This window comes from Pelophylax lessonae (genome assembly GCF_965119305.1).
Source record: "Pelophylax lessonae genome assembly, chromosome: 1".
Classification (NCBI taxonomy): domain Eukaryota; kingdom Metazoa; phylum Chordata; class Amphibia; order Anura; family Ranidae; genus Pelophylax; species Pelophylax lessonae.
This window is the reverse complement of record NC_138768.1, coordinates 651,432,973-651,453,739: the sequence shown is the minus strand read 5'-3', so window position 1 is coordinate 651,453,739 and position 20,767 is coordinate 651,432,973. Positions and strand designations below refer to the sequence as shown.

General features: G+C 45.3%; 1 protein-coding gene across 1 annotated transcript in view; it reads left to right on the top strand.

Annotated features, from left to right (window-relative positions):
• SETD7 (SET domain containing 7, histone lysine methyltransferase) overlaps positions 1-20,767 on the top strand; it is a 102,186-nt gene that overhangs the window by 42,275 nt on the left and 39,144 nt on the right. The window contains exon 4 of the mRNA XM_082245884.1: positions 10,039-10,225. Coding sequence (XP_082102010.1) covers positions 10,039-10,225 — 187 coding nt within the window. The remainder of the gene's footprint in view (positions 1-10,038; positions 10,226-20,767) is intronic.

Here is a 20,767-nt window from a genome sequence, read left to right as displayed (position 1 = left end):
TGAGCTCCAGTTGTTACTAGTTGAGCTCCTGTTTTTACCTGGTTGGCTATGTTTAGACTTGTTGGGAATTCTACGTATTGCTGGGTTTTTCCCCACCCTTCTTATTGATACTGCTTTGGGAAATCTCAATGGTCTAGAAGACATGCAGCTGTGTCCGTCAGTGAACGAAAGAAAACTGGATTTTTGTCTTACTGTAAAATCCTTTTCTCTGAGGTTCACTGACAGACACACCACCCGCTACTCTGTTGGGTTGAGTTAAATGTCCTTGTGACACTGCTTGTTACAAACTGAATTCCCTCTGGGACTGCCTCAGGGGCGTAACCAAAAAGGTTTCCGCCTAGTCCTACTCCTGAAGAGAGTAGCATAAAGCCCAATGGCCTAGAAGACATGGAGCTGTGTCCGCCAGTGAACCTCAGATAAAAGGATTTTACAGCAAGACAAAAATACAGTTTCTTTCTTTCAGGCTGGGTTCACACTTATGCGAATTGGATGCGGGTTTGACCACATCCAATTTGCATGACAGGAGATTGTGACCGGCTCTCAATGGAGATGCTTCACAAATCTCCGGGGCAGCCGCGGAGTGCACTGCAGAGGGGTCCTGTGTGTCTGGCTCAGTTTCAGGTCCGAATTCAGGCAAAAATTCGGACCTGAAATGGAGAATGGAGAAGCACCTGACCCCCTGCTGCCAGCCGCGCTGCACATAGTGTGAACCCAGCCTCAGATAAAGTTGTAATGGTTAACTTTCATGTTTTATTGCTATTGCCCCTAGTGAGACTGCACTCCAATAGTGTGAAATAAAAACTTTTTTTTTTTTTTTTTGTACAACAGCCCGAGCCCGCCCGCCCGGTAGTACCGAGCCCGCCCATTCTGTGACGATAGCGAATGAAAACTCTGCAATGATTGGGGGCAATGCTGTGGCGCTCTGCAATGATTGGGGGCAATGCTGTGGCGCTCTGCAATGATTGGGGGCAATGCTGTGGCGCTCTGCAATGATTGGGGGCAATGCTGTGGCGCTCTGCAATGATTGGGGGCAATGCTGTGGCGCTCTGCAATGATTGGGGGCAATGCTGTGGCGCTCTGCAATGATTGGGGGCAATGCTGTGGCGCTCTGCAATGATTGGGGGCAATGCTGTGGCGCTCTGCAATGATTGGGGGCAATGCTGTGGCGCTCTGCAATGATTGGGGGCAATGCTGTGGCGCTCTGCAATGATTGGGGGCAATGCTGTGGCGCTCTGCAATGATTGGGGGCAATGCTGTGGCGCTCTGCAATGATTGGGGGCAATGCTGTGGCGCTCTGCAATGATTGGGGGCAATGCTGTGGCGCTCTGCAATGATTGGGGGCAATGCTGTGGCGCTCTGCAATGATTGGGGGCAATGCTGTGGTCACTGGGCATTGAAAGTGGGGCACGCAGCGCTGGTCACTGTGCATTGAAAGGGGGGCACGCTGGTCACTGTGCATTGAAAGGGGTGCACGCTGGTCACTGTGCATTGAAAGGGGGGCACGCTGGTCACTGTGCATTGAAAGGGGGGCACGCTGGTCTCTCTGCATTGAAAGGGGGGCACGCTGGTCATTCTGCATTGAAATGGGGCACGCTGGTCACTGTGCATTGAAAGGGGGCACGCTGGTCATTCTGCTGGGAAAGTCGGAACTGGTTACTAAAATTTTTGAATCCCACCACTGGATGCACCGATCCAATATTGGGATCGGATATCGGCCTCGATACTGGCAAAATAGCTGGATCTGGGATCGGTAAAATTAACAGATCCACGGGCTGATCCGGTTTGTCACTGAGAATTTCTCAGGTTCAGCTGCTTTTGCTGCTATGTTTAGTTGTAGTATGTTGCATTTTAAATTCCTGTTTGCAGGACTTTGCACTTTATTTTTTGCACTTTATTTTTTACAGGTTTACTGTTTGATTACTATTGTATGTTCAAGCAATAAACTGTTTTTCTCTTACGTCCTCCGACAGTCGCCGCCTCTTCATATTCGTCACATATGGGGTATTAGACTTTGCTCCGAAGGAGTAGCTAGGCAACAGAATATGTTAACAATAAAGCTTTAACACATCCCACCCTCAAGGGGTGGTCCCCTCAGTCAATACCCTCCTACTTCCTGCAACCATATCTCAGTTTTAATGTCTAGCTTGTCAGGAGTGGCTGGCTCTCTCTGTGCTGGGACTTTTTGTCCCAGACTTTCTTCTTTTTAATATTTTATTTGAGTTTTTTCTCTACCTTTACTTAGCTGTTGTTTTTGTCAGCATTAGTTAGTTCTTCGGACGAAGAGGATCATGCGGACTGGGTCTCGGGCTGATCCCCCTGATCGCAGGTCGTGGGTCAGTGGCTTCCCAGTCTGCCATCGAGCGTTCAGCCAGGTAACGCTCCTGGCACGGTGAACGACCCATCCCTGTTCGGTGCAGGGATGTTTGGTGAGGTGGCTACCTCACCGGACGCTGTGCGGTTTCTTAACCGCCATTGTGTGCGTCTTGAATTGCGACTCTCCCTGCCTCATGTGCAGCGGCTTGTTCGCCTGTGCGGGTTCCCCACGCCATATGAGGTAAGTGTATCTATGTGGGGACCTGTCTGTCTGGGGGGGGTCTCAGTCTGGGACTGTGTAACCTGCCTTTAAATCACACTGCTTGTCTCCCTATCTCTCGGCTGCATGCTGTGGGCTGCAAGGGGGGGGGGGAGCTGTATGACACTGTGTGTGTCAGGCTGGGCAGTGTGGGAAGCTGTGTGCTGTGGGGCATGTTTTTAATGGCATGTTGGGGCATATACAGCGATCGCTGCGGCGATCTAACATGTATCCATATAATGGGATGAAATTGTGTGTGTTTTTATGCACTGTGGAGCGGCGGTTTCGGCGCCAAACCATGCCATTTTACCGGCGCCCGCTCCGGCCGCATGGTTTACATGCACGGCGGCCATTTTCTTGTAGCCTCCATAGGCTTACATAGAGCGCCCTGGCAGCATCACTTCCTTTTTCCTGGAACACCGGTCGAGGCAGCAGCAGCAGCGGGGTCTCCTCAGGTTTTATCCTTCTATTCCTGTTGTCCATTGCCTGTATTCAGTCTGTATATTCCCTGTGGGGGTCTCATTGTGCCTGAGTGTGTGCGGTGGGCTGCGCTTACCGCGCTTGCTGAAAGGGGGCAGTTAACCCTTGGTTGTCTGGCGTACAGGGGCAATGGATTCTCAGGAGGGCAAGTTTCCCACAGTATTGGTGGAAAGCCAGGGGACCGCTGTTTCCCCCCCAGGGGGGGATTTAGCCACTATTGTGGCTGGCCTTGCTGCCCAGGTGCAAATGCTGGTGGCTGCTCAATCTACTAAACGGCCCAGAGTTACTCTGTCCTCCGATTCTGAGGGTGAAGGTGATGGGGCTGTTCTGGCAGGGACCCCCCTATCGGGGTCCCGCTCCTCTCTTGATCTAGTGGGGTCTGAGGTAGAGGCTGAGGTTGAGGGGGTTGATAATTCTCCCCCTGGCTCGCCTGAAGAGCTTGCAATCATGGATGAGTTGATTGCTTCCATTAAGCAGACGCTACGTTTGCAGGACGAAGTGTGTCCCCCCGCTGCCTTGGCGGCTTATGGGACGCAGAGAAAACGCAGGACGCCGCAGGTTTTTCCCTGCAATGCTGATTTTCAGCGCGCTGTAAAGGATCAATGGCGCGATCTGCGCAAACCTTTTGCGGTACCAAGTAAATTCAAGCTGCGTTATCCTTTCTCCCCTGCCACTGATGAACGGTGGTGTGTGCCTCCACCAGTGGATCATGCAATTGCGGTTTTGAACAAAGCCACTGCGATTCCTGCAGAGGGATCCCCTGTTTTCCGTGATGCCACGGATAGGAGACTGGAGTCTCTTGCCCGTCATACTTATTCTGTTACGGGTTCTATGCTTAAGGCTCTATTTGCTTCTCTCATGGCGGCCCAGGCGATCGCAAGTTGGACGCAGATGCTTAGGCGCGTCCTAGTGGCCGATTCGGCCTCGGCGGCGACCCTGGACATGGTGGATCAGATCCACCAGGGTGTCATGTATCTGTGTGATGCGGACCTGGACCTGATTCCGTTGGCTGCACGTGTGCACAGCGTGGCGGTGTTGTCTCGCCGCCTGGTTTGGTTGAAATGTTGGTCGGTGGACCAATCTTCACGTAAAACCTTAGCCAATCTGCCTTATGATGGGTCTCGCCTTTTTGGGGAGTCCCTGGATGTGTTGATTAAGGGGATCACCGGGGGTAAGAGCACTCTCTTGCCCCATTTCCCCAAGGCTAAGGGGGCTTCTGGGGAGAAGCATGCGAATTTTCGGCCCCCTCAGGGGTCCTTTCGTGCCTTTCGGCCGCACTACAAGGGCAAACCGTTCAAAGGCCAGGGCTCTCAGAAGAAACCCTGGTCTGGGAAACAGAAGTCCGGCCAATCCGGACCTGCGGCCCATAACAGTTCGGCCTGAAGGGGCGCCCTCACCCAGTTTTGGGGTGGGGGGACGCTTGCTCGGTTTTCTTCAGCCCTGGTTGGCCCGTGTGCGGGACAGATGGGTTCTGGAAATCGTTCGATCTGGTTACAAGATCGAGTTTCTCTCTCGGCCAGAGAGCAGATTTTTTCCCTCAAATCTACATCTGTCTCCAGAGCGCCTGCGGGATCTGCACCTGGCGGTGCGGGACCTGAGGGCTCAGGGAGTGGTGGTTCCGGTGCCTCATCGGGACAGATTTCGGGGGTTTTATTCCAATCTGTTCACCGTGCCCAGAAAGGAGGGCAAGGTTCGTCCGATTCTGGACTTGAAAGCTCTGAACCGCTCTGTGCGGGTTCGCAAGTTCCGCATGGAATCCCTGCGCTCGGTGGTGGCTGCCCTGGTTCCGGGGGAATTCATGGCCTCCATCGATTTGAAGGATGCGTATCTTCACATCCCCATATTCGAGGGTCATCAGAGATACCTTCGATTTGCCATTGCGGAGGATCACTACCAGTTCGTGGCGTTGCCCTTTGGGCTCGCCTCGGCTCCGCGGGTCTTCACCAAGGTGCTTGCACCGGTTCTGGCATTATTGAGGGCCCAGGGCATTTCTGTCCTGGGGTATCTGGACGACATTCTGATTCGGTCTGCGACCAGTCAGGGTCTGGAGAAGGACCTGTCTGTCACGAAGCAAACTCTGCAGGAGTTCGGTTGGACGATAAATGTTCCAAAGTCGACACTGAGTCCGTCGGTTCGTCTTCCCTATCTGGGAATGATACTGGACTCGGTGCAGGCGAAGGTCTTCCTGCCGGAAGACAAACTCAGGACTCTTCAGGAGGAAGTCAGGTCCCTCAGGGACGTTCCGAACTCGTCTCTGCGGACGTGTATGAGATGTCTGGGATTGATGGTCTCGGCTTTCGAGGCGATTCCTTTCGCGCAGTTTCACACGCGGGGTCTCCAGGCGGAGATCTTGTCCAAGTGGGACGGGCGACCTCAATCTCTGGATCTTCAGATCTCGTTGAGTCATCGCACCAGGGAAAACCTTCTGTGGTGGCTCCAGTCCCCGTTGGTGTCCGGGGGCAAGTCGTTTCGTCCGATCTCGTGGACGATAATCACCACGGATGCCAGCCTGTCGGGCTGGGGTGGTGTTCTGGGCGTTCTGTCCGCCCAGGGGACCTGGTCGGAGGGGGAGTCTTCCCTCCCGATCAACATTCTGGAATTGCGTGCGATAAGGCTCTGTCTTCATCGCTGGACGGACCGGCTGCAGGGCTGCCCGGTTCGGGTGCAGACGGACAATGCCACGGCGGTGGCCTACATCAACCACCAAGGGGGCACCAGGAGTGCCCGAGCGGCTCGAGAAGTGGCCGACATTCTGTCTTGGGCCGAGACTCATGTCCCGGCGATAACGGCGGTTCACATTCCGGGAGTGGAGAACTGGCAGGCGGACTATCTGAGTCGCCAGACCCTGGATCAGGGGGGGGAATGGTCTCTCCATCCGGCTGTCTTCCAGATGTTGTGCGCGAAGTGGGGTCTTCCAGATGTGGACCTGTTCGCGTCTCGCCTCAACTACAAGGTGAAGAGGTTCGTGGCAAGGACGCGCGACCCTCGGGCAGACGCGTCGGACGCGTTAGTGGCCCCGTGGCATCAGTACAGGCTGATGTACGTGTTTCCACCGATTCAGTTGCTGTCCCGGTTCCTTCGCAGGTTACACTCGGAACGCAGCACGGTGATTCTTGTGGCACCGGACTGGCCTCGCCGGTCCTGGTACGCAGACCTCGTGAATCTGGCGGTCGACGCCCCCTGGCGTCTGCCTCTTCGGGACGATCTACTGTCTCAAGGACCGATTTACCATCCTGCTTTACAGTCGCTGGCTTTGACGGCCTGGCTGTTGAGACCGAGGTCCTGAAGGAGAAGGGTCTCTCTCCAGAGGTTGTTCATACCTTGATCAACGCGAGGAAGTCTTCCTCGGGAAAGGTTTATTACCGTACTTGGAAGGCCTATTTTGCCTGGTGTGAGTCCAGGGGGTTTTCACCCCGCACGTACTCGGTTTCCCGTGTGCTGTCTTTCCTTCAGACGGGTGTCGATCAGCGTTTGGCGCTGGCTACGATGAAGGGTCAGGTGTCTGCGCTGGCCGTTCTGTTTCAACGTCCCGTGGCTTCCAACTCCTTGGTTGGCACTTTTATTCAGGGTGTGCGGCATCTGGTTCCTCCTAGGAGGGATCCTTTGCCCCCTTGGGACTTGAATCTAGTCCTATCTGTGTTACAACGTGCTCCTTTTGAACAGATCAGGGAGATCTCGTTGTCTATGTTGTCCAAAAAGGTCGCCTTTTTGGTGGCGATCACTTCGGCTCGCAGAGTGTCGGAACTGGCGGCTTTGTCCTGCAAGTCTCCGTACCTGGTTGTTCATTTGGATAAGGTGGTCTTGCGACCTAATCCTTTTCTGCCGAAACGAGTTTCGGAATTCCATCTTAACGAGGATATTGTTTTGCCTTCGTTGTGCACGAAGCCTAAACATCCAAAGGAGGTGAGATTGCATTCTCTGGATGTTGTTCGGGCGATTAGGGTTTACCTTAAATCGACTGAGTCTTTTCGAAAGACGGACTCCTTGTTTGTTCTTCCAGAGGGTCCTCGGAAGGGCATGGCGGCTTCCGCCTCTACCATTGCCAAATGGATCAGGCAGACCATTGAACAGGCCTATGCCTTGCAGGGGAAGGTTCCCCCTGTGCCTGTGAAGGCGCACTCTACTAGATCTCTGAGTACGTCTTGGGCCTGTCGTCATGGGGCTTCTGTAGCCCAGGTGTGTAAGGCGGCGACTTGGTCGACCGTACACACTTTCACAAAATTCTACAAAGTAGATGTTCAGGCATCGGCGGATGCTTCCTTTGGCCGCAAGGTTCTTAGTGCGGCTGTTCCCTAGGGTCCCTTGTTGGGGACTCCTGGCTGTTGGGATAAGTTTTGTATCCCCTGGTTTTTTGTCTTTTCCTGGGTTGTTGCTCCTGTTGAGCACTTATTTTTGCTGTTGCCCAGCTGGTTTCCTTCCTTTGGTAAGGTTCCTTTCTTTGATGTGGAGACTGCGTTGCCTTTCGGCGCGGATGCGTTTCCCACCCCTCATGTTTGCACTGCTTTGGGACGTCCCCATATGTGACGAATATGAAGAGGCGGCGACTGTCGGAGGACGTAAGAGAAAACGGAATTTTTGTAAAATCTTACCTGTAAAATTCCTTTCTCTGAGTCCTCCGACAGTCGCCGCCCCCGCCCCTCTTTTGGGGTTTGAATGTATACTCTACTGCTATTCCACTAAAACTGAGATATGGTTGCAGGAAGTAGGAGGGTATTGACTGAGGGGACCACCCCTTGAGGGTGGGATGTGTTAAAGCTTTATTGTTAACATATTCTGTTGCCTAGCTACTCCTTCGGAGCAAAGTCTAATACCCCATATGTGACGAATATGAAGAGGCGGCGACTGTCGGAGGACTCAGAGAAAGGAATTTTACAGGTAAGATTTTACAAAAATTCCGTTTTTTTTCTTTCTTGTGGCTACATTTTGCTTTTTAATTTTGAGTTTGACTTTTATTACATAATATTTTTAGATTTTTGAATTCACAATTGTAATAGCAAAACAATAGTAGTATCGACAGATACGCAAAGCCAGGTATTGGTATTTGGACTAGAAAAGTCGATTTGGTGCACCCCTAATTTAAATGTTAATGCAATTTGCCTTTTCTTTTAATCTGCAGTACTGTTATTTTCTGTAAAATGCAATATGGCAACCTGGAGGTGTGGTGTATAGAACACCCCCCAGAAATGTCATTTCCTGCTTGTGTGATTGGCTAACTGATTTTCCCAGGAGTCTGCACAAAGATACAAGTCAGATTTTGAGCATCCCCTGCAACAAAAATTTCATATTTGGGGAGATACTCTGGACGTCTAAAGGGATGCAGACATTGCCACTTTCTTCATTAGAGCCCTGCAGGTGCAGCAGCTGATTGATATTTATAAAACCACTCCCTTACAGTCTCAACAGCACTTGGACAAACAAACCGCTATTCCTTCTGAATAACAAAAGATAGGAATCTGCAACAAAGTGTGGTAAAATCCTTGCAATGTACATACAGTATCTCACATAAGTGAATACACCCTTCGCATTTTGGTAAATATTTTATTATATCTTTTCATATGACAACACTAAAGAAATTCCACTTTGCTACAATGTAAAGTAGTGAGATTACAGCTTGTAAAACAGTGTAAACTTGCTGTCCCCTCAAAATAACTCAACACACAGCCATTTATGTCTAAATCGCTGGCAACAAAAGTGAGTACACCCCTAAGTGAATGTCCCAATTGGGCCCAAAGTGTCAATATTTTGTGTGGCCATCATAGTTTTCCAGCACTGCCTTAACCCTCTCGGGCATGGAGTTCACCAAAGCTTCACAGGTTGCCACTGGAGTCCTCTTCCACTCCTCCATGACGACACCAGGGAGCTGGTAGATGTTGGAGACCTTGCGCTACTCTACACCTTCCATTTGAGGATTCCCTACAGATGCTCAATAGGGTTTTGGTCTGAAAACATGCTTGGCCAGTCCTTCACCTTTTACCCTCAGCTTTTTTTTTAGCAAGGCAGTGGTCGTCTTGGAGTTGTGTTCGGGTCATTATCATGTTGGAATACTGCGCTGCGGCCCAGTCTCTGAAGGGAGGATAACATGCTCTGCTTCACTATGTCACAGTACATGTTGGTATTCATGGTTCCCTCAATGAACTGTAGCTCCCCAGTGCCGGCAGCACTCATGCAGCCCCCAGACCATGACACTCCCACCACCATACTTGACTGTAGGCAAGACGCACTTTTCGTTGTACTTCTCACCTGGTTGCCGCCACACACGCTTGACACCATCTAAACCAAATAAGTTTATCTTGGTCTCATCAGACCACAGGACATGGTTCCAGTAATCCATGTCCTTAGTCTGCTTGTCTTCAGCAAACTGTTTGCGGGCTTTCTTGTCCATCTTTAGTAGAAATCCAAAATTGCAGATTGTCAGCTGAAAATTATTTGAGGGGAAATCTTTCAGTAGGCATACTTGTTCCAGTGACCGCTTTTTAAGAAGGCTTTCACTCATGTTAACAATACTTGCTCTCATTTCCTATTTATATGTGTACAGGACAGAAAATGAAAGAATCTCCCCAGTGATTTGCAAAAAAAAAAAAAAAAAAAATTGAATTGGGTTTTAACTTTTCCCTTCTCTTCTTTATTGAACATGAAAAAGGTTTTGGCTTTGGACAAACTTTTGGACAAGCCCTTTGAATTCCAGTGGATCAGTGAGGTTCTCTATTGATGATGCAGAGCTTGTTTGTACATTAGTGCCCATGAAGCGTTTAAGCAGCATTGCCTAGGACAGTCTGGCAGGCCCCTTTGTGCATGCTTCATAATTTGTAAACCTAAAGTACCCATATACATTTTCATTATTTGCCAGCATGCAGTCTTTCCTTCCTAAGATCCTTCGTGTAGCTAGGATGCACACAGTGACTGGGATCACTGAAAGATACCATGATGATTTTTTTTTTTTCTGAACTACTTTGACAAAAGCAGGTGTTGGCTGTTTTCCCTTACAGGATGGAGGCAGTCTCGTGGGAGAGGTGAATGAAGATGGGGAAATGACTGGGAATAAGATTGCCTATGTCTATCCTGATGGAAGTACAGCCCTGTATGGGAAATTCATTGATGGAGAAATGCTGGATGCAAAGCTGGCTTCTATCACATCTGTTGAAGGATGGCCACATTTTGAAATTGTCCATGATGGTAAGTGTTTATTTTTCTATCTGCAAACAGTTTACTTGATATTCTGAATAAGGGTCAGCTAAGAATTTGTAATGCCAGAAAAAGTAACTTTTGGTTTTCGGATGTAAATGTATAGTATTTCTGTAATTTATTTTCAGTAAATAAAATATATTAATAAAATGCACATCTGTTTCATTTTTCTTTTATATGATTTATTACTTCGCCCTATGTAGCAAGCAAATGAAGCCATTGTGTTTTTTAATTTTTAGCAGGCTAGCTAAAAACATTTTTTTTTTTTTTTATGGTGCTGAATAGTGGGAGCCAAACACCCTTCCCTCTGCTCTGTTCATAGGGAGTTTCATTTAGGTAGAAAAAAAGTTGGCAGATTTTCAGCAAGCTTTGTTGAAGCTTTCAAAGTACCACTATGTTCCAGTCTGGGAATGTTAAACACAGATTATAGAGGTAATGCTGACTGTCACTTTACACAAGCTGCTAGCAGGTTTCAGTAATCTTAAGCACCACTTAAAGTGTCTGTAAACAATTACAATATACCCAGTGACAAGACTAACATTAGGAGATGCATAGCGATTAAACAAACCCTCCTATACAACTTATAGATGTATATCTGCAGATCATACTGAAAATCCAAAGCAAAGGATTTCCCTTCTTTTAGAAGCAGGGGCGGGGATCTGAAGTCTTCGGAGCCAACAGCTCTGAGCCCTGATCAGAGGGAAGGGACCCACCCCAGAACAAGCACAGTTGTGGCTATGAATCATAGACTGTGTGCTGCAGCTCCATCCCCATTATATTTTTAACTATTAGTGTCGGGAAAAGTTGCCTGAAGTGACTCGTACTGATAAGAGAGAACCCATACATCCAACAGAAATTACATTGAGTGCTTTGGAGAGAGGCAAGTACACCGTATAGAAGGATGTGCTTTGTTCATATTTCATGTCTGAGGTTTACAACCACTTTATAACGTGTTGAAAGCCTGCTAGCAGTTTTTTTTTTTTTTTTTAAAGGCAGCCAGCATGCCTAATTAATATACTGTAAGTGGGTGGCAGGTACACACACAAGCACCTACATGATCACACATCTTTCGGGTCTGCAAAGCAGTGAGAAGCAACAATCATGACACATTGTTAGGCACACAGTTAACCCCTTGATTGCCCCTAGATGTTAACTCCTCAGCCAGTATCCTTAGTACAGTATTATCACTGATCACTGTTTTAGTGCCACTAGCAACGTCCGTGTCAGTTAGTGACCCTCCCTTTTATAGTTTATTTTAGAGCCAGATTGCCCGCCACCCTATCACAGTCCCATCAGTCGCTGATGACCGCAATTACCAGTATAGCGTCTATAGCTGCCTAAATTCCAGTATGTGTGTGTGTGAGTATGTGTGTGTATATATATATATATATATATAAATTGCATATTACACACACACACACACACATATATATATATATATATATATATATATATATATATATATATATATATATATATATATATATATATATGTATGTGTGTATATATATATATATATATATATATATATATATATATATAATATATATTACGCACACACACACACACACACACACACATATATATGTGTGTATGTATGTGTGTATGTATGTATGTGTGTGTATATATATATATATATATATATATATATATATATATATATATATACGTGTATACCATAGTTTGTAGACGCTATAACTTTCGCACAAACCAATTAATATACACTTATTGAGATTTTCTTTTACCAATGACATAGCAGAATACATTTTGGTCTAAATTTATACAGACATTTGATTTGATTGGATACATTTTATAACCGAGTAGAAAATAAAGGTGTTTGTTTTTTTTGTTTTTTTTTTTTTTTCCTTTTTTTCAATTTTTTTCATTTATATAATTGTTTAAAAGTGATGGTGCGCTTTTCTTAAATGTGAAAAATCATATATTGAACAATATATAACAAAAATGGGAAAAAAAACCCAATCAAAATCACAGTGATAGGTGAGTAGGTGTAAAATGAACAAACAAAATAGTCAAATAACACTCGATGTGACTATACAAATACACATTAAAATAAAAGTCCATTGAATAATGTGATCCAAAATGTGAAAAAATGGTGAAGAAAGTCCAATTAAAAATCAAGGTGATGATATAGTGTTCCCTCCACCGGGTGAAATGCCTCCTTACCTGGCGGAAAGAAGGTAAGTGCCTGATAATAATATTCTAATATGGAAACCAGTGTTCTATTTCCACCTGCACACGTGCAAGGTCACCCAGGTGATAAATAAATACAAGCCTCTTACCAGATGTAAGAGACAATCAAGCCTCTAAATATCCTGATCATGAGGATGCTTCTTTAACACCATGGATGGATGAAATCATTCACACTTTCTTCCCTCTGTATATACCAACGTGTGTCTTCACTTCACTGTCTGTAGAGCTAAGAAGAGAAAAACAGCTAGAGGAACATCGCGGGGAGTCCATCACCCCAAAAGGATAGGAGACACACGTTGGTATATACAGAGGGAAGAAAGTGTGAATGATTTCATCCATCCATGGTGTTAAAGAAGCATCCTCATGATCAGGATATTTAGAGGCTTGATTGTCTCTTACATCTGGTAAGAGGCTTGTATTTATTTATCACCTGGGTGACCTTGCACGTGTGCAGGTGGAAATAGAACACTGGTTTCCATATTAGAATATTATTATCAGGCACTTACCTTCTTTCCGCCAGGTAAGGAGGCATTTCACCCGGTGGAGGGAACACTATATCATCACCTTGATTTTTAATTGGACTTTCTTCACCATTTTTTCACATTTTGGATCACATTATTCAATGGACTTTTATTTTAATGTGTATTTGTATAGTCACATCGAGTGTTATTTGACTATTTTGTTTGTTCATTTTACACCTACTCACCTATCACTGTGATTTTGATTGGGTTTTTTTTCCCATTTTTGTTATATATTGTTCAATATATGATTTTTCACATTTAAGAAAAGCGCACCATCACTTTTAAACATATACACGTCCTATCATCTGGTTGCAGCCTTTCACCTAATCAGCGCACCCCTTTCTTTTCAATATTTGCATTTATATAATTAAAAAAATAAAAAACAGCGATCAAACACCAGAAAAAGAAAGCTATTTATGGGGAAAAAACTGATATAAATTTCATTTGTGTACAGTGTTGCATGACCGTGCAATTGCCAATTAAAGTAACACAGTGCTGAACTGAATAGCAAAAAAAAATGCCCTGGTCATGAAGGGGTAAAACTTTCCGGAGGTCAGGTGATTAAGATCTGTTAACATTTACAAACTGGAGCTAATAGGTGCTTTGAAAACATTGCGAGTTGTGTGAACCGTGAAAATGTGAAAAAGGTCTTAGTTGTAGTTTGTATTTCTAAAATAAAGGTTTGATCTACCATAAATAGGAAGAATATTGAACATATTAGTTTAAAAAATTGAAAAACTTGTATACAAATAAATTTGACCCCAAACCATTGTGATATTGCAGAACACCAAAAAAGCTATGGTTATATAATGGATATGGGCTAAAAGTGCACACTCTCAGGTTTAATTTGAGGGTATGTACATCCAAATTGGAGGAAGGGTTTATGAATTGCAGGCAGCTCCTAAGATTGGACAACCCCCCCCCCCCTTTTTCACGGGGCCAAAAGTAATTGGACAGTTTAATCAAAAGCTGTTTCATGGCCAGGTGTGGCTACTCCTTTTGTTTTTTCTTCATCAATTAACCACTTACCCACTGGGCACTTAAACCCCCTTACTAACCAGACCAATTTTCAGCTTTCAGTGCTCTCACGTTTTGAATGACAATTACTCAGTCATGCAACACAGGGGGTTCTTTACCGTTAGGGCTACAAGAGTGTGGAATTCTCTACCACAAGAGGTAATTTCTGCGGGCAGTACGGCTACTTTCAAAAGACTCTTGGATGTACATCTCAAGGATCAGAACATTAAGGAGTATGAGAGTTGATTACGGCCACGCGCGCCTACACAGTTTGAACTGGATGGACTATTGTCTTTATTAAACCTCAACTACTATGTAACCTTGTACCTATATGAAATTTTCGTCCTTTTTTTCACACAAACCAAGCTTTCATTTGATAGTATTTAATCATCATTGGGTTTTTCATTTTTTGCGCTATAAATGTAAAAAGACCGAAAACTTTGTAAAAAAAAAAAAAGCATTTTTCTCTGTTTCGGTTTTAACATTTTTGCAATTTTAGTGATTTTTCTTCATACATTTTGGCCAAAAATTATACTGCTACATATCTTTGGTAAAAATAACCCAAACAAGTCTATATTATTTGGTCTTTGTGAAGGTTATAGAGTCTTCAAGTCATGGTGCCAATCATTGAGACCCTAACAAGCCAGTAAAGTACATATACCCCCTAAAAGAGCCCTTTTTGAGTAAGAGGCATGGTGAGTTTTTTGAAGTTGTAATTTTTTTCCCACAATTCTTTTGCAAAAGGATTTTTTTTTTTTTTTTTTTCACAAATTGGTCATATTACAAAGTTAATTCTCACACACTGTATAAGCATACTTGCATAGGCATACTTGCAACTACACCCCAAAATACATTCTGCTACTTCTCCTGAGTATGGCGATACCACATGTGGCACTTTTGCACAGCCTGATCACATACAGAGGTGCAGCATCCAAGTAGCACCTCCCAGGTGTTCTAGAAGCAAAAATTACACATTTCTATATCGTTCGTTGACGGACGCAGTCCTCTGATCCATATCAGTAGGGTTATACTGCCCCCTACAGGAGTAGGACACTAGGCAGAAATAAAGTTCTGGCTACGCCTATTGGCAGTCCTGGAGGGTACACCCCCTCTCTTCCTGCATAGGATGTCCGTTTTAATCTGCCTAGTCAGGAGTAAGGACCTAGTTCCTTGCTGGGATCTTTGGTCCTGGCATAAAAAGTATTTTTTTGAGTTTTCATTGTACAAGAAAGTTGTATATTGCGTGGTGCAAGTCTCTTTGGCCTCCCCCTCGCTCTTACTCAGTGGCCCAGATCTTGGCTTTCCTTCAATGGGGAGTTGATCAAAAGTTGGCCTTGAGTACTATCAGGGGTCAGGTTTTCGACTTTGGCCATTTTCTTTCAAAGGCCGTTGGCCGCCCATTCCCTGGTGCGCAATTTCTTCCAGGGGAAGCGTCACTTTGGTACTTACGGTGTGACCTCCGTCTCCAACTGGGGACCTTGATTTGGTGCAGTTGGTTCTTAAAGAACCTCCTTCTGCAAGTATACGGGGGTTTCCCCTGCCTACCTTAGTACAGAAGGTGGCCTCCTTGGTTGCCGTCACTCTGCGTGCAGGGTGTCGGCATTGGCGACATTGTCCTGTCCTCACTATATGTTGGTTCATGGAGACAAGTGGTACTTCGTCCGGATCCGTCCTTCCCTCCGAAGGTGGTTTCTAGTGTTCACTTGAGCGAGGACATTGTATTACCGTCTTTGTGTCCTAAGCCCAAACATCCTGAGGAATGTACATTGCATACTGGACATAGTTCAGGCACTCAAGGTGTACTTGGCGACTGCTTTTCGTGAGTCAGGTTCACTCTCTGTACACACATGGCCCTGGAACAGGGCTGCCTGCATCTGCTGTGACTGTTTCCAGATGGATCGGACAGACAGTGGTGCAGGCTTATTCAATTATGGAGATGGAAGATTCCGCGCTTAAGAACAAAAAAGTAATAGACAGGAAAAGGATATAACCCACAGTGGAGCAGGCGACGCCCATAGGAGAACAGAGAAGCCAAACACCACATGTGAAAGGAAGCAAGATTGAAGCACTGCAGCAAGGAGATCACCTTGGACATACACCTACCTAATGATGAATGGGGATATGAGGCCACACCAACCATATTGAGTATCTATTGCCTAAGTGAATGAGATGATCCAGGGATCCCTTTCTCCACGAGTCCAGTGTACAGGAACCGCCTGATAGAGGATACTTTATAATACCTTAAGGCTCAATACCCCTGTAGGGGTCCCTAATTCTGGTGAGTGCGGGATACATTGGAGGGGTGCACCGTTCCTTCACCTGGCACCAAGCACTCGGATCACCCCGAATATCACCCATCAGAATTATTGAAGCACGGTTTTCAATTTTCCAGCACTTTATGGACTTTTGACCTTATAATTATATTTATTGTATCACTAATTTATTTTATATCAGCTTCACTATACCACCAATTAAGTTTCATATTTGATTTTTACATTCGATATCATTCAGTGACCACTTTTTAGCCATCACACTTTTGTGTATCTATTCACCATAGCACTGGTTATTTATAATATATATATATATATTAGTATTTGGCCTACCTGTCTTTAAGCCAATTTATCCTGGTTTTCCTTCTACAAACCAGAGAATCACTTTCACCTTTGCACTTTTTATATTTATTCACATTTTGTCCTTCTATATCACCATTATTGGTCTTTATTACATATATTGGTTTGTATTGTTATTTGATATTTGAATATGCACACTAGCACTTTAGTATCTTAATTATATAGAGTTCATTTGGAAGACACATCCCTTACCATATTTACTTATTCATCACCCTTAGGCAGCGCCACGTACCTCACCCCACCTTTTATTCAATTATGGGTCAGGTCCTACCTTTCCCTGTTTCGGCGCCTTCTACTAGGGCGCATAGTGTTTCCTGGACTTTTCGCCATACATGCGTCTGTGTTTCAGGTTTCAAGACGGCTACCTGGTCGTCTGTTCACACCTTTACCAAATTTTATAAGGTGGATGTGCTGGCATCTTCAAATGCCTCTTTTGGCCGCATAGTTTTGCTGGCTGCTGTTTGGAGGGCTTTCGGTCTTCCTTGAGGGTGTTTACTGTTTTTCAGGTGGGCCTCATCTCTTGTTCTGATGAGTCCTATGTTGCCTGGTTGGCTATGTTTAGTATTGGGGACTTATTCTTTTCTGCTTTACCCACCCCTCATTTTATGGCACTGCTTTGGGACGTCCCTACTGATATGGATCCAGAGGACTGCGTCCGCAAATGAACGATAGAGAGAACTGGATTTTTGACTTACCGTAAAATCCTTTTCTCTTAAGTTCATTGGCGAACGCAGTACCCGCCCCTCCTTTTTTGAGTTGGGTTGGTGTTACTTTTCTGATACTGCTTTGATACAAAACTGACATCCTATCCAGGAAGAGAGGGGGGGTGTACCCTCTGGGACTGCCCATAGGCGTAGCAAGAACTTTTTTTCTGCCTAGTGTCCTACTCCTGTAGCGGGCAGTATGACCCTACTGATATGGATCAGAGGACTGCGTCCGTCAATAAACTTAAGAGGAAAGGATTTTACGGTAAGTCAAAAATCCAGTTATTTCCTGACAACCAATCACACTTTTGAAGGCCCTGGAGCACAAGGACAATGGAAACGCCCACAAAATGACCCCATTTTGGAAAGCAAACACCCCAACACATAATCTAGGAGCCATAATGCGTCTTTTGAACATGTCATATTTTTTGGATACATTTTTGGAAAATGTGAAAAGCCAATGAAAACTTTTTTTTTTTTTTTTTTTTTTTTTTTTCACAAAGTTGTCAATTTTTTAAGATATTTCTAACACCTAGCATGTACATAGCAAAAATGAAACCCCAAAATACATTCTGCTACTCCTCCTGAGTATGGCGATACCAAATGTGTGACACCTTTACACAGCCTTGCCACATACAGAGGCCCAACATGCAGGCAGCACCATTTCCTGACCTCCCATTACAGTTTTGTGAGGCACTGTAGTGGTACTGATAAGCACTGTAGTGGGACTGATGTGGCATGGATGAGCACTGATGTGGCACGGATGAGCACTGAGATGGCAATGATTGGGCACAGATGTGGCATGGATGAAGCACGGATGGGCATAGTCATAGTTGAGGTATGGAGGAGGCAGTGGATGGGTGCAGCTGCAGTCTCTCCTCTTCTCGCACACTGTACCGATCGTTGTGTACATTGTGTGAGGAGAGAAATTAACCGGACATGCGCCGGTTTGTTGAAAAATTATCACTCCATCATTGGATGGAGCAATCCATGGTAAAGGACCGCTGTCATTGGCCCTTTACCACGATCCGTGATGCGCCTGGGACCCGGCGAGCATGGACACTTCCGTGTGCACGCCCCAGGGGGTGCGTGGGAAACGCGATTCTGGGAGGACGTCATTGTACACCCTCCCAGAATAGGCCGATCATGCTGTAGCAATCATTCAGCTATGGCTCGGTCGGCAAGTGGTTAAGCAGATAAAAGGTCTGGAGTTGATTCAAAGTGTGGTATTTGCATTTGGAATCTATTGCTGTGAACCTACATGATACGTTCAAATGAGCTGTCCATGCAAGGGAAACAGGCCATTGTAAGGCTTCAAAAACTCAACTAATCCATCAGAGAGAGCAGCAACATTAGGAGTGGCCAAATCAACAGTTTGGTACATTCTGAACGCACTGGTGAGCTCAGCAACATAAAAAGGCCTGGAAGTCCACAGAAGACAACAGTGGTGGCTGATCGCAGGATCCTTTCTATGGTAAAGAAAAACCCATTCACAACATCCAGACAAGTGAAGGACACTCTACAGGAGGAGGGAATATCATTGCCAAAGTATACAATCAAGAGAAGACTTCACGAGAGCAAATACAGAGGGTTCCCCACAAGGTGCAAACCATTCACAAGCCTGAAGAATAGAAAAGCCAGATTAGACTTTGCCAAAAAACATGTAAAAAAAGCCAGACCAGTTCTGGAAAAGCATTTTTTTGGACGGATGAAACGAAGTACCAGAATGACGGGAAGAAAAAAGTTTGGAGAAGGCTTGGAACAGCTCATGATCCAAAGCACACTTCATCATCTGTAAAACATGGTGGAGACAGTGTGATGGCATGGGCATGTAAGGCTTCCAGTGGCACTGCGTCGTTGTTTATTGATGTGACAAAAGGCAGAAGCAGCCAGATTACCAAATGCAGCAAAGTTGATTGGACGGCGCTTCACAGTACAATGATCCAAAACACACCGCAAAAGCAACCCAGGAGCTTTTGAAGGAAAAGAGGAATATTGTGCAAAATCTGAGTCAATCACCTGATCTCAACCCAATTGAGCATGCATTTCACCTGCTGAAGGCAAAACTAAAGGCAGAAAGACCCACAAATAACTGAAGACAGCTGCAGTTAAAGCCTGGCAAAGCATCAAAAAGGAGGAAACCTAGTCTTTGGTAATGTCCATGAGTTCCAGACTTCAGGAAGTCACTGCCAGTAAAGGATTCTCAACAAAATATTAAAAATGAAAATTTTATTTATGATTATAATATCCATTTGTTCAATTACATTTTGAGTCCCTGAAAATGGGGGAACTGTGTATAAAAATTGATATTTATACTTGATATATGTTCAACGCCTTGAATTAAAGCTGGCAGTCTGCACTTCAAATTCATTTGGATTGTTTCATTTTAATTTTAGTCTGGTGGCATACAGAGCCAAAAGTATAAAAATTGTGCCAGTTTTCAAATATATATGAACCTAACTGTATATACCATGCTCCTTTTGGATGCTTTATCAAACTTTGATATGTGGTTTTTTGACTCTGTGGTTTTCAGACTCTGTATCACCACTCCGGTGTGATTTGCATGTCAGGAACCATTTACTGTTTAGTCATTGGCATTAGACTGTACATGGGGAATGTATACACTCCATGATTACAAGGTTACAAAAAATCTGCACGTACTTGCATATGTAGCCTAAAGCAGTGAAAATAGTACTGCTTAAATTAGTCGGATCAGCATATGAACAGACCGAGACCGGGCTCTAGTACACTTCAGCAAATTGGAGGCTGTCTGCACATGGACACTGACTACCTGTTGAATGAATGTGAGTAAAATGAGTTAGATGGCTTTAGCTCCTGTTTCCACCTGTAGGGAATTCCTCAGACACATTTCGCCCTATTCTACGGTTAAGCTCCGAAAAAAGGGTGAAACGCGCACGTGGAGTTCTCTACACGATTTACAGCATTCATGCAACCGGGAGTAAGTGTTTGTGTGCAGAAGGCCGCCATTTTGTTGAAATAAAAAACAAGTGGCAAATATACCCTCAGTTTGTTTTAAAGAGCATTTGTGAAAAATGTTTTCAGAATAAAATAATGTATTCCTTTTGCTTCAGTATCTCTCTGTAGTGCCAGCAATCTGGATGAGGACCAGATCTAATTTTATTACTGGCTTTGTGATGGACCCGTTTAACAAGAAAGTCTTTTAGGCTCGGTTCACACTTGTGCGATGCGGGAACACTGCGAATATGCAGCGTGTTCCCGCATCGCATCCGCACATCTGGCAGTTCACACTGCCATATGCGATACGCAGGGGGTGTCAATTAAAAGTTAACGTCACCCTCAGTTTAATTGCATATCGCAGTGCGATCTGCAAGTACACACAGAATCGGATCGCACAAGTGTGAACCACTGTGCGATCCGATTTTGATGCGGCTCAAAAAATGCCTCCTGTGCGTCTTTGGTGCGGATGCA